Raw genomic sequence first — 13,024 nt, 5'->3', positions numbered from 1 at the left:
GCCGCGTGTCGACGGCTGGAGGCCTCAGACCGGCTCTCAGGGCAGCTCCCGGCCGCCCCCCCACCTGCAGGCCTCACCCCCCTCCCCTCGCTGGGTGCCAGCAGGAGCTGCGGGTACAGTCCCACCACGACACGGGCAACCCAACGGGGTGGAACGAGAGGTGACCCTCTGCAAACAGAATCCCCGCTACGTTTCAAGACGCCCGCCCCAAATGCTGAAAATGCAGGGATTACATAGGTGGTGGGTTTCAACTGAAAGCCGCCGCCACGAGGACGGAGGAGGTGCTCACCCGGAAGGTGGGGTAGAAGTGGATCTCGTAGGCGCGGCACACCTCGTGGTTCTTCTCTTCCGCACAGTCCAGGGCGGCGACTCGGATGGCAGCGGCCCAGTCTGAAAAGCAGGAGTGAGACCGTCAGTGCGGCCCCGTCCCCACGGTCCACCCAGGCCCGCAGCCTCGCGGGCCATCCCGCAAGCCCGTCCACCCTCAGGACAGTCCTGAGCTGAGCTGGGAAAGAGGACGGGACCCTCATCGCTGATGGCAACACGGCAAAGCGCTGTTTGCCGAACCTGCAAATCGCCCCGCAGCCTCCTCGGTCTCCGAATTAAACGACCCCGAGACGGATGAGAGCGCCGGGAACGGAGGGCTGTCATCAGCCCGTGGCCGGCCCTCCGTCAGGGACACCGGGACAGCGTTTACAGTTTAACTGGACGCACGTGGTCCAGGACGTTTAGCCAGAGCGTTCCCGCGTACTCACTCGAACGAGAGGAAAGGCCAGCAGCGTCTGGCCACCGGTCTTGCAGGCCAAAGACACAGCCGTGTGCAAACACCAAGGAAGTGGTTCCAAATGCTCTCCCCGAGGCCCTTCCCACACCCTCAGACACTGCTGCCGTTCTTGGGAGTAGAAAAGGAGCAGTTTTAAACATTTTTTTTCCTACCTTTAATATCAACACTTAACCAGCTCACAGTTGAGTCTTGTTTCACTCAAACCCTGAGCCCCTTCCCAACTGTGCCAGGTGGGCCGCCGCCAGCCAGTCGTTTCGACATAACCGACCACGCGTCTCCCAAAGGGAAGAGCTTCTTTCCCAGCACAAGCGTCCTCCCGGCACCACACCAACTCAGACCAACATGCTTCAACAGCAACAAACATCTGGTCGGGAGTCCAATCTTCCTAATTGTCCCATTTTTGCTTACTTTGTTTAAATCGCGTCCAAACAAGGCCTGTCTTCTACACCCGCGGTCTCCCACCATCTGGATTTTGCGACTGCCCCCTGCCCCCGGGTTTTCTGTAAACATGCGGACCTAGATCTCAGCTTTGGGGGAGGCCAGTTCCCAGGTGGTGTGGCATTCTTCCAACAGGAGATGGGTGACCTTTGGCTGCCTTCCTTCTTATGGACAACCCCCCTCCCCCCGCCCAACACTTTAATTCCCGAGGGCTGCAGGCCAGACGGCGGGCGGGGGCAGTCTGTACAGACGAAGCTGCGCCCTGGAGACCCCGAGGCGCGGCTCACCCAGCGGTAAGGGCGGAGCTCGTCCCTTCGGTCACCAGCTTCCAAGGAGCGGTCTCCCCAACATCCTCCAGTGAGGTTTTCCCTTTAAAGATTTGCTCCCTTTCTCTGGGACGGTAAGATTCCCAAACGTTTCCTGGCTCCTCGCCCACAGGGGGATGGGCTGCAGGGGAAGCAGGGTGAGCTGGCGGCCTCTGCAGACACACAGAGGAGCAGAGAACCACCCGGGCAGGACGGGCCGGAGGGGACGGGCCAGGGACAGGGCGAGTCCCGCTAGCCGCCTTCTGTACCATGTGACTTCTGAGTAGGAACTGACAAGGTCTGTCCCTGAGGCGCTGGTGAGTTCCCGCAGACACCACCCATCTAGTCATTTGGTTATAAATCACGCCAAACGGGTTTTCTCAGCGTTGCTAAGACCTGAGACTTCAGAGGCTGTATTAAAAGCATGCCTGGAAGGAGAGAGAAAATACTGCCCATCACTAAGTATTATACAAACATGACGGCTTCTACATATTAGCGATTCAATCCTTACTTCTTTTTCCACCTCATATACCACTTTTCCCTAAAAATACATGCCTTTGGGACTTCCCTGGCAGTCCAGTGGTTAAGATTTCGCCTTCCGATGCAGGGGGTGCAGGTTCGATCCCTGGTCGGGGAGCTAAGATCCCACATGCCTCAGGGCCAAAAAACCAAAACACAGAATAGAAGCAATATTGTAACAAATTCAATAAAGACTTCAAAAATGGTCCACATTAAAATAAAAAAAAAAAATCTTAAAAAAAAAAACAGGCCTTTTTCCTCTGTAATTATACAAAATATTTACCGACGTTAATATAATGCAAAGAATCAAGTAAAAAACAAAAGAAAAAAGAAAAAAACCGAAGTTCTGCTTTCACAATCAATGACCGAATACTGTTCCACTTAATGTGGCCTCAGTGAAACCGGTTCATCTCGAGGCCATTTAAATGGATGGAAAACAAAATTCCCAGAGCCCTCCCGAATCACAGGTCGCATCTTTCTGGAGTGTCCAATTACAAGGACCTAAGGAAGAACAGTTAATACCCTCATCCACTTAGCGCGGCAGAGGCCCGGACGCAGGGCAGGATGCACGGGTGGCAGGTTGCCGGGCTCCCAGGGCCGCCTCCGCCCCGGCGGCCGGGCTGCGGGCGCACCCGCCACCGCGCTCCTGCTACCTCCGCCCCGGCGCACAGACACAGGGCTTCAGGGCTTACTGAGAATCTCCATGGCACGCTTTCACTCCATCTTCAAAAAAAGTGCTCTAGGACCCAGAGAGAAAGAAAACGGAAAACTGCTTCAAGAGCTGACATTATGCACACAACGGAGCCAGCCCCGGACAGAAAAAGCCGTTCACGAGGGTGCAGTTTTCACGGTGGGACTTGGGCCCACTTTTTTGTTTTTCAGATTTTTCTTAATAAGTATGTGTTACTTATAAAAATAAATGTAGAAAACTTGGGAACCTCAGGGTACTTGCGGGGGCCACGTGTCCCGCTCCTCAGCTTGCACCTCCCAGGATCCCCGGTGCAGGAGGCCGCAAACAGCACCCAGCACGGCTGCCGCGCGCGGCCGCAGGGAGAGGAGGCCGCAGGCCCGGGTGCCGGCCCGCCCAACTCTAACACGGCGCTGGCTTCACGCACGGCCCCACTTCGACCGCTCTGCGACCGCAAACGAGAACCGCGGGCTCCACGGGCTGCTCGGCCCGCAGACCCGGATCGGGGCCCGGCGCCCACCCCAGCCCGAGACTCTGCCCGGCCCGCGTGGGGACACCAGCCCCACCGCGACGCGCCCAGCTCTCAGCCCACAGGACCTGGTCCTCGGGCGGACACTGTCCTCTGAGCGCCCGGCCACGTTCTCCCTCAGTGCCGCACATGTCGCCTCCTCACAGAGGCCATCCCTGGCCCTGCCCAGGAGCGGTCACCAGGGCAAGAGAAGCCCCACCAGCCTCTCTTCCCAAGCGGAGCAAGTTCACAGGTTACGCGCTGTGGGGCCTGCCTGGTGGGCAGCTGGCTGTTACGCAGGAGGCGGGGCTGGAGCTCGGCCCGAGGTCCAGTCGGCTCGGCGGCTCCAGAGCCCGCGGCCCGCCGTCCAGGCAGGCAGAGCAGACGCAGCACCCGAGGCGCCCGGCCCGCCCTCCACCGAGGCGGAGGGTCCTACCAGGATCTTCTCCCCGCTTGGTCCTGCTGCCTCCAGACGAAGACGTGCCCCACTTCCAACTCAGCGCCCCCCGACGCCGCCACCCTAACGTCCGCCCCCCCAAACCCTCAGACAGTCACGCGTGGAATGAAGCAGCCGTTTCCTCTGATGACTTCTTTAAAAAGCCTCTGCACAACGTGGCCCCTTCTTAAACGTACAGACAATCCTTGTACTCCCAACACATCTCACACCTTCTCCTCACTAGACGTGGGCCACCCCAGAGGGCAGGAACCCATTCGCGGGCGTGGCACCCCACCTCGACCACAGGACGCAGCCACGTCACGGGCCTGAACGCACGGACGGAGCGGAAGGGCCTGGCACTCCACCCACAGCACCATGGCCGGCCGGGCCCGACCCGCACAATGCACGCGTGCCGCGAGGGCCGCTCTCCCCTCCTCCGTCCCGCTCGGGACTCACAGCTTTCACGGCGTCGCTGCTCCTCGTGATCCTGGGCAAGCCTCACAGGCAAGCCTGGGATGCCACCGTCCTCCTTCCTACTTTACCAGTGAGGAAGCAGCTCAGAGTCCCCACAGGATGACCAAGGGGGACCCGGCGTGCTGCTCTGGAGCTGTGCCAGGCTGGGCCTTTGGGCAGCAGCCGGGAAGGCAGAGGAGGCCGCCCGGCAGGGAACCTCCCCACCTCCTGTTACATTCATGACACACTGACCTTGAGCTCGCTTTTCTGTTTTTGGCCACGCGGCATGTGGGATCCTAGTTCCCCGACCGGGGACCGAACCCGCGCCCTCTGCAGTGGAAGCACAGAGTCTTAACCGCTGGACTGCCAGGGAAGGCCCAAGCGTGCTTTTCTCATAAGTCTCCAGGCAGGGCAGCCCGCCCTCAACTGGCAGGTCACACTCGTCCAGCTCAGCGTCAACTCGCACCTTCCCAGTGAAAAGGTGGAAAGTTCTTTTTGGCCTGACACAGGGGATGCTCGGGTGGGGATGCTTTGCTGGGGGTGGGCACCCGCAGGCACCAGCACCCTGGGAGCCCTCCTGGGAGGGAGTCAGTGTGCACCCACCACCCCTTCAAGCTGGCACCGGGCCGCCGCCCTGAATGGACCCCAAAGGTCCTGCAGCCTTGCTGTGTCCCACCCCAATGCAGCAGGCAGTGCCGGACAGCATAAGGACACGCGGCTGCAGGCAGAGCGTCCGGCCCACACCCGCTCTGCCACCAGGTTTCGAGGAACTGGGAAACTTAGGAGTCTCTCTGTGCCTGTGTCACCCCAGCTGTAAAACAGAGACCCTAGATTGTATCTTCCTACTCGGGTTTTTCAGCCTCCAAAGCGCCTTCAAGTGTCCCAGGCACCCAGTAGGTAGACCCAGCCCTTCAAAATAGGGTACAACTGCCAGTGGCTTCAAAATGAAGAAGAAAAAGAAAAACAACCTTGGTTTCCCCCAGGTTTTTAACCAATTGCTTATTCCCAGCATAACAGTGAAAAGCTGAGGTGTTACCTGAAAAAGCAACGGTGCCTCAGGAGCAGTCCGACCGCGCTGAAATGCTTTGTGGGATGTTTTAGAAAAACTTACGCTGGCCTAGTCTTTCCTTGGACGTCTCTAACAGATGAAATGCTTGGTAAATGTACTAGCGTGAGGGTTCCCTACACTGAGTCCATCCTAAGTCAGTATCAGGGCGTAATTTTCAAAAAGCTAAGAGCATGACTCATACATTGCAGAGGGAACAGGTGTCACACATGCCCTGACCTGGTTACTGAAGGACCCGTTCGGGGTGAGAGAGGACCAAGCACACGGCCACCAGCACCAGCCCGGCTGAGACAGAGCTGGCCAACGCCAGCAGGGTTCCCCTTCCCACTGGACAGAAGCGATTTGCATCTCTGCCCGATCAGGTCTGTGAGTTCACTGCAGCCTGAGTCTGAGCCCTGAACTAACAGTCATTAAGCAAAGGTCAAACACAGGTACACCCCCTGGACTTGGTCCTTGGGGAACCTGGGGCTGAGGCCACATGACACTGAGAGGACACGAGTCCCACCCTTCTGTCCAAGTTTTAAATGTGTCTCAACAGCAGGATGTGGAAGAAGACTAGCCCGACCGGGGCAGTGCCTGGCCAAGGGCGGTAACAGCAGCTGTGCCCTGGAAACGAACGCGACAGTGACGCTACAGAGCCCCGGGCTGCCAGCTGTTTCACTTGGCAAGTCTGGCCAAACCCCATCTACCCCAGAGTGCACTCCGCCTGGAAGGCCGCCCTTCCTCCCGTTCGCCAACTGGGCGCCACTCCCAAACACCTGAAAGCTCTGGAGAACAAGCGCTACTACCCTCCACAACCCACCCCCCCAGGCCCGTCGGCCCCTCACGAAGCGAGCTGGCGCGGGGTGGGGCGCCTCCCTTCCCCCGCGGCACTCCCGCCGGCCAGCGGGCCTCTGGCCCTCAGTCCTCCAGGGAGCAGCCAGGGATCCTCCAGAGGAACCAGGTCGTGTGGCCCCGGCTGAAAGCTGCTCTTCCTCCCTGCTGGCCAGGAGGGAGAGCACGGCTCCCCCCGCCCCTTTCGGAGCTGGACCCTCTGGGCGCGGCTCGGTCTTGCCCGCCCTGGGCCTCGGCCCTGCCGTCCCCCCGACATGGCGGGCCCCTCGCTCAGCGGCCCTGCCCTGCGCCGCTCCCTCCGCCCCGCTCCCCTTCCTAGGACTCACCCCTCCAACCCACTGTTCATGCTGCCCGCTTTCCGTTCGTTGTCTGCACCTCCCCCGAAGGACGGGGTCCACAGGAAAGGGAACGCACTTGGATTAACGCAGAGCCGAAGTCCGGCGCTGCTCTGGCAGGGCGCACGCTGGCGGGCAGAGGACAGCCCCCTGCCCGGCCCGAGGGCTCCCACGTCCACAGGCGGCCAGGGCTCCACTCCAGACGGCGCGCCCCGTCGAGGCGGCAGCCTGGCGCGGGGCCTGCCCACACCTCACGCGGCCTTTGTCCACCTTTGAAAGAAGCCGCGGGAAGGCCCGGAAGGAGGCAGATGAGGGAGAATTTCGGTTACAGAGGCGCCAGCAGCCACTGCAAGTATCCCAGCAGATGGACGGCATTCACCCCACACAAAAGGGAGACAGTCTATTTTATCAAATAAAATGCAAACCATTTCAGAGGTTGAGCTTCAGGGTCTTTGCCCATTCAACTGGTACCCTCCCCTCCTCCTGCCTCTCCCACCTGTTGGGACCCCACCACACAAAGGAGAGAAGCGCTCTAAACCGAATGCAAATTGCCTGCTTTCAGGACAAGACAGAGTCAGCCACCCCCAACTAGACACGGGGGTGAAGCGCGCCAGCTGCGAGGCAGGGAGGCCGCCAGAGCCTCCACAGGGAGCAGCGGTGAGGCCCGCGCCCGTTCCTCACTCCCACTCATGAGCCCGTCTGTTTTTAGTACCACAGGCTTAAAAAATACCTGTGAAACAATTAAGCTTCTATACACAGTGGACTAAAATTTATTTCAGGTTTCCTTGTCAAGTAACCATATTACTTAACCTAACAGGATTAAACTTTTCACCATTACTTATCAAGTTCTAATAAAACATCTATAAAAGTCTGATTTATGGTCAAGCAACAATTGGTTCTAGAAAATGATTACAGTACAGATTAATTAACCTCCGAGGCTTAAAAGGATGCAACCGACTGTTGTGCTTAAGGCCCAGAGCTCCATTATGGCCTCCTCTTCCTCCTCATCCTCGGGAAGTCAGGGGGACGCTGGGGTTTCTGATCCCACATTCCAGCTGCTGGAGGACGTTCTGGTCCCTGCACAGGCCCCTTCCTGGACGAGCAAAGGGCTTTTTAGATAAGCTCCACGTTCAAGCTGCAAATCAGGACACACAGGCCTAGGCAGAAACTAAGCCTCATGCTAAGGAGCACGCGTTATACACGAGCCCCCCAGAGCAGCCTGGAGTTGGGCGCTCTGCCTCAGCCTCGCCACGGGGCAGAGGGCCGGGACCGGGTCTCAAGCATCCTTTCACGCCCCGAGTTCGCCCCGTGTGGTTAAGCTGACACTGTACGTGGTTCCGCAGGCTCTGCAGTGAGCCCACTGGATGCGGACGGGCTCCTGCTGGCTGGAGGCTGTGCATCACGAGGCAGGAAAAGCTCCCAAGATCGGTAAGGTCCTCGACTCGCCTGCAAAGCCCAGGCAGGGCCAGCGGCATTTACCACCAGGCTCCTTCACTCAGTGTCGCGGGCTTCACACAGCGGCGGTGTCCCTCTGGACCTGGTCGCAATGAAGTCTGGGTCTTGCAGACGAGTCTTGGTGGCGGGAGCCCACGACAGGCTTTGCTGGGCCCATAACGGGGGGGGGGGGGGGGCGTCCCTGCCCACCCACTTCTCTGGGGTCCAGGCGAGCTCCTGTTCCATCAGCACCCCTCCTCCCTCAGTCCCGCCTCCTTCTGCGGTGCACAGGTAATGACCCGTGGGGAACACCAGGTGGTCCAGTTCACGTCCACGAGGCCTCCGGCCATGCTGACCAGGAGACCGCTGGTGATGAAGAGCTCACCGGGAGGTGAGACCAAGCCCCAGCAGCAAGAAGGTGCCCGGCTGTCCCCGCAGACGCCAGGAGCGAGCCATCGGGGCTCTGGTGCCCCCGGCCTGCCACTCAACCGTGTGACCACACGTGGGGGACAGGAGGAGAAGGGGCGCGCGGCGGGTGCCTGCCTGCCAGCTCCGGGGCGCCCCTCTGAGTCTCTCATCAAGAATTCTGGGGCCAATGACAGAAAACCTGCCCCTGCTTCCCTGGCGCTCTTCCCCAAAGACAGAGCGGAGGAGAGATGGGCCGGGCCGGACACCAGGACCCGGTGATGCTGGCAGGGACACTCCTGCCTCGACAAAGTCTCCGCGGCTCCTCAGGGCCGTCTCGTGTGGGGGGGGGGCTGCCCCCCCACAGGTGTCTCAGCTCCCACCTCAAAAGGAAGTGGCATCACCAACTGAGCTAACATCACAGCTCCGGGCAAAAGGATTTTCAGGGACACAGCAGGGTTTTGTTTCGCGAAGGACTTAGAAGTGACAGGCCTGAGCCAGATCTACGTAAACGCTGGGAGGACAGTTGGCACCCAAGAGTAGACCTTTAGTTTGTTAAGCCATCTTCTTAGAAGGAAAAACAATTATTTTTAAAATTTTGAAAATATCAGCGAAGAGCTAAAGTTCAATCCAAATCTTTTAGGAAAACAAAGGTGTCCCTAAGCTGTGCAGAGAGAGGCCCTGCCGAGCGGAGGAGCCCCGCCCTCTGCAGACCCCTACCCACTCTGAGCAAGTGGGAGAGGCCGCTTAGGAGGCGCTGATGGGGGGACAGCAGGGGAAGCAGGTGTTCCTCTAGCTCAGTGACCACCCACCCCGCCCCAGGCAATCTCAAGCCAGGGAGTAGAGGCTGTACTGTAACCACCCACCTTCTAGAAGCCACACTGCTGTCGAGACTGGGGTGGGGGGCAGATGGGGCAAGCTGGCTGGACACTGCATTTCAAGAGGGGTGGGAAGAGGCAGCTGACGGGCCTAGTCCAAGGTCTGCGTGCCCCGGGACTCACCGGACACTCCAATTCACAAGTGACTGAGCCGGCCCAAAGCAGTGAAGCGGGGTGATGACTGCACTCAGACCGGACCCTGTGGGCGCTGGGCACCCCCTCCCCTGCGTGACGGCCCGCGGCCAGAAGAAGGCGCTGGGCAGAGGGGCTGCGCCAGCCTCCTCGGTGAGGGTGAGGGCAGCTCTTCCCAACGTGTTCCACGGGGACTTCGCGGAAATGAGGCACCGGAAGGGCCCTGTGGCCAGTCACGTGGGACCCCAGGGCCAAGTAACGGGTTCCTTTACTGGGGCGTTCTCGTGTGTGGACAGCCACGAGGGAGTAGTTCATAAGCCACGCTCCCGCCCCCTTTGGCCACAGGCCCATTCCTGCAGTGGTCCTGCAGGCTTAGCGTCCCCGAGCACAGAAATCCTCCACCTCTGGGGCTTGTGCTGACAGGACGCCAGGCCTCATGCCCAGAGCGTCTGATCCAGCAGGCCTGGGCTGGGCCGACAAAGTCCCCAGGTGAGCTCTCTCTGGGGACCCCAAGTGCCAAGGCTCTGCCTCCAGTTAGAGCTGGCACTCGGGAGCCCCCCGGGCAGTTTGGCTCTCAGGACCCCCTGGCCGCCGCTCCCCTCACCCTGCCCCTGCCTGCCCTGTCTTTCGAGCCACAGCTGTTTTTCACTCTCAGCCACATCTCCTTCTGTCTCAGGCCTGCTCTTCCTGCTTTGACTTGTAGGATGTCCAACTCGTTTAAGATAACCTTATTTAGCTAACAGTTAAGTTAATCACACCATTAGGTATGGGTTTTACTAGTTTCGGTTCCAAAAATAACTTTCCTTCTGAGTTCCAGGGACAATTTTCAAGGCTCCTTACATGCTGGTTCAACTATGAAATACTTTGCAACACTCAGATCTGGTTTACAACATTTATATTTCAGACACTAAACTGAAAAAATCAAAATATGCACAGAATAGGTGACAAACGTCTTGCCAGAGCTACCCGCATTTTAATTTACCTCTCTGTGTTTCTGCCGCCCAATGACAAAAGAGAATTGCAAAGTCCTCTGTTTGGTGTCAAAGCAAAGGCTTAAAAAAAAAAACCTACTAAGGAGTAAAATGTCCGTTTCATAGTCTCTGATTTCAGTTCTGACCAGCGCCAAACACTAGGGACTCAAGAAAACATTAGCTCAAAGAACGGACCCTTTAGAATCAACAGGCCCCAACACCCTAAGGCAAGAGGAGACGCATCTAAAAATAATCATTTACAATCATGCACAAAAGCCCTATTTAGACTTTTTTAACGTTTCGTTATGAGTCTGTCTAGATATGAAAAAATCACAACAGGGTTGGATGTAAAACTAAAGTGCAGGAAGAGAACCCAGCAATTTGTTACTCTCTTGCCCACTGAAATACACAATTAGAGGTCAGCTCAACCTCAGCAAGAGTCCAGCCAAACCCCACTCTTGCTGGAGACCAGCTCCCACTTCAGAGCAATTCGCATTCCATTCTGAAGCGTGGCCAGCTTGCAGGAAGGCTGCAGCAAAACCCCTAATTGGCTACAACTCTGCCATTTAGAGCAGGCCAATAGCTTAGTGACTGATTAGCAATTTGCAACATGAGGAAGGTGCCAAACATCAATCAAGTGTGGGAACATGACCAGAAGTTTGGTGGGTGACAGATTTATCCAAGGCTGCGTATCCACGAACAAGGAACCAACCAATGAAATGCTTTGAAGGTCTTTTTCTGCTTCTATAGAGAAGCGTCCAGCGTAGTTGGACATCTATGTTGTGGACGCTGAGAATCCACCATATGCTCAGCTACCCAAACCAGAAGAGGGTGAAGAAGGACTTACAGGGAAAGTGGCTTGGAATAGGAACGGGGATCCTCAAAGGAGGAGTCTAGGCACTGCAGTGGAATTACTGAGGATGGGATGCACGTCGGGACACAGCTAGGATAAAGGCCTGGGGCGTTAATGAAGGTCTTAGGGACTCAAAACTAGGGGTCTGGAGAGCTAGGCGATAACGGGGAGGCCTCCCTGTCCCCAGCTGTGGAGTGAGGGCTGGGGGAGAAGGATTCTTGTCATTCTGACTTGAGACGGCCGACTTCCCTGGATCTCACGGGTCATATGGGGGATACACCCCGGGGTGCAGGCCAGCGGCGGCCTATGCGAGGTGCCCCCGTAGGACAACGGGAAAGGGGCCTGAGAGGCTGCCGCGAGCCGGAGGGAAGAAACCGGGGGTCACAGGTGCCAGGCCGAGCGGCCGGGGTCGAGTCCCGCGCGGGGGCGCGCCTCACCTCGCACGTCCCCGGCCAGAGCCCGCCAGGTGGGCGCGTAGCCGATGCAGTGGCCGCACCACGAGGAGTAGAACTGTACGAGCCACGCGGCGGAGCTGTTGGCCGTGGCCCCGCGCACGCTGCCGCTGTCCAGCACCCACACGGCGTCTTCGCCCGCGCGGTACAGCCGCGCCGCGCCGCCCGCGCCCGGCCCCGCCGCCGCCGCCAGCAGCACAAGCAGCGGGGGGAGCCGCGAGGGCCGCGCCGGGGGCGGGCGCCGGACTCGGGCCTCCGTCCCCGCCTGGGCTCCCGGGCTGCGCGCCGCCAACACCGCCGTCCCGGCCGCCGCCATGTTGGGAGTGCCGCGCCGCGCCTGACCTTTCACCCTGGCAACCGCCGTCACGTGCGCCGCGCGCGCCCGGCCCCTCCTCCAGCGCCAGGCCCCGCCCCCACCGCCGGAGACCAGGCCCCGCCCCCAGCTCCGCCCCCGCGCGTCCGGCCCCGGCTCCCAGGCGCCCCTCAGTCCCGGACCCTGAGAGCCAGGCACCGACTCGCCCCTCCTCCAACCGCCTGGTCACGCCTCCTGCCCCGCCCCTGAACTCATGGCCCCGCCCCAACGGCCTGGCCACGCCTTCGGACCGCGCCCGGCTCCGCCCCTCCATGCCCCGCCCCCACTCTCACCGCCTCCGCAGACACACCCCACTCCCCACCCCAAGCTGGGATGGGGTCGCCAGATTTAGCAAGTGAAGGTACGGGACGCTCAGTTAAATGTGAATTTCAAATAAACGGAGAGGTGTTTTTGGTTTTGGGGTTTTTTTTCGAGAGTTGTTTCTAAGTCTACGTATGTATCATACCTGAAATGCAAATTTAATGGGACATACTTAGACTTCAAAACGATCCGCTGTTTAAATGAAATTCACATTTTACTGCACGTCCTGTGTTTTCCCTGGCAACCCTACCTGCGGCTTCAGAGGGTCTGCAACGCTGACCTTGACTTTTTAATATGAGATTTTAACTCATAAAATGTAACAAAACACCCGCACAAACTCAGATGTGTTACAGAGCTAAATTTTGGAACGTTCAGGGATGACTTCTCTGCGCACCTAGGAAATAAAGATTCCTATGGCTTGTTTGCTCAGTATGACAGCAGACCTGTTTTTTCAATTGCTATTCCTAATTGTTTTATGCATATCAAGATTTTCTCTGAACTGTGTGACCAAAACAGAAAAGAAAGGAAGTGGACACAGAGCAGACGTGAGTCAGCATCCGTCATCCGTTGGCCTGGAAGGTCAAATTCTCACGTTCCAGGCCACCTCACTCTTATGCGTGATTGTTAAATATGTAAATGATATGATCTGAACACAAACTACATTTATAGCAATGCAATCCTCTCTCTGCCCTTTACATTGTGAGGCTCTGTGTAAGATTTCGTCTGAAAAGAGCTTTGTTGTTTTTGTTTCAGACAAGGGTTAGAAAACCCTGGATAAGATGATCCAAACCAAAGGGCCCCTGGATGAGGCATTGTGCCCCCTCCCCATTCATTCTTCCTGCCTTCCTTTACTAACATTT

The 13,024-nt window shown here is 58.1% G+C and overlaps 1 protein-coding gene across 1 annotated transcript in view; it reads right to left on the bottom strand.

Annotated features, from left to right (window-relative positions):
• QSOX2 (quiescin sulfhydryl oxidase 2) overlaps positions 1 to 11,844 on the bottom strand; it is a 29,077-nt gene extending 17,233 nt beyond the window's left edge. The window contains exons 1-2 of the mRNA XM_082470054.1: positions 11,477 to 11,844; positions 290 to 390 (exon numbers count right to left, since the gene is read on the bottom strand). Of these exons, the coding sequence (XP_082326180.1) occupies positions 290 to 390; positions 11,477 to 11,807 (432 nt within the window). The 5' untranslated portion in view covers positions 11,808 to 11,844. The remainder of the gene's footprint in view (positions 1 to 289; positions 391 to 11,476) is intronic.
• Between the last annotated feature and the right edge of the window lie 1,180 nt (positions 11,845 to 13,024).

Source organism: Balaenoptera physalus (genome assembly GCF_965194825.1).
Source record: "Balaenoptera physalus genome assembly, chromosome: 7".
Taxonomy (NCBI): Eukaryota; Metazoa; Chordata; class Mammalia; order Artiodactyla; family Balaenopteridae; genus Balaenoptera; species Balaenoptera physalus.
This window is presented reverse-complemented; position numbering and strand designations above follow the sequence as displayed.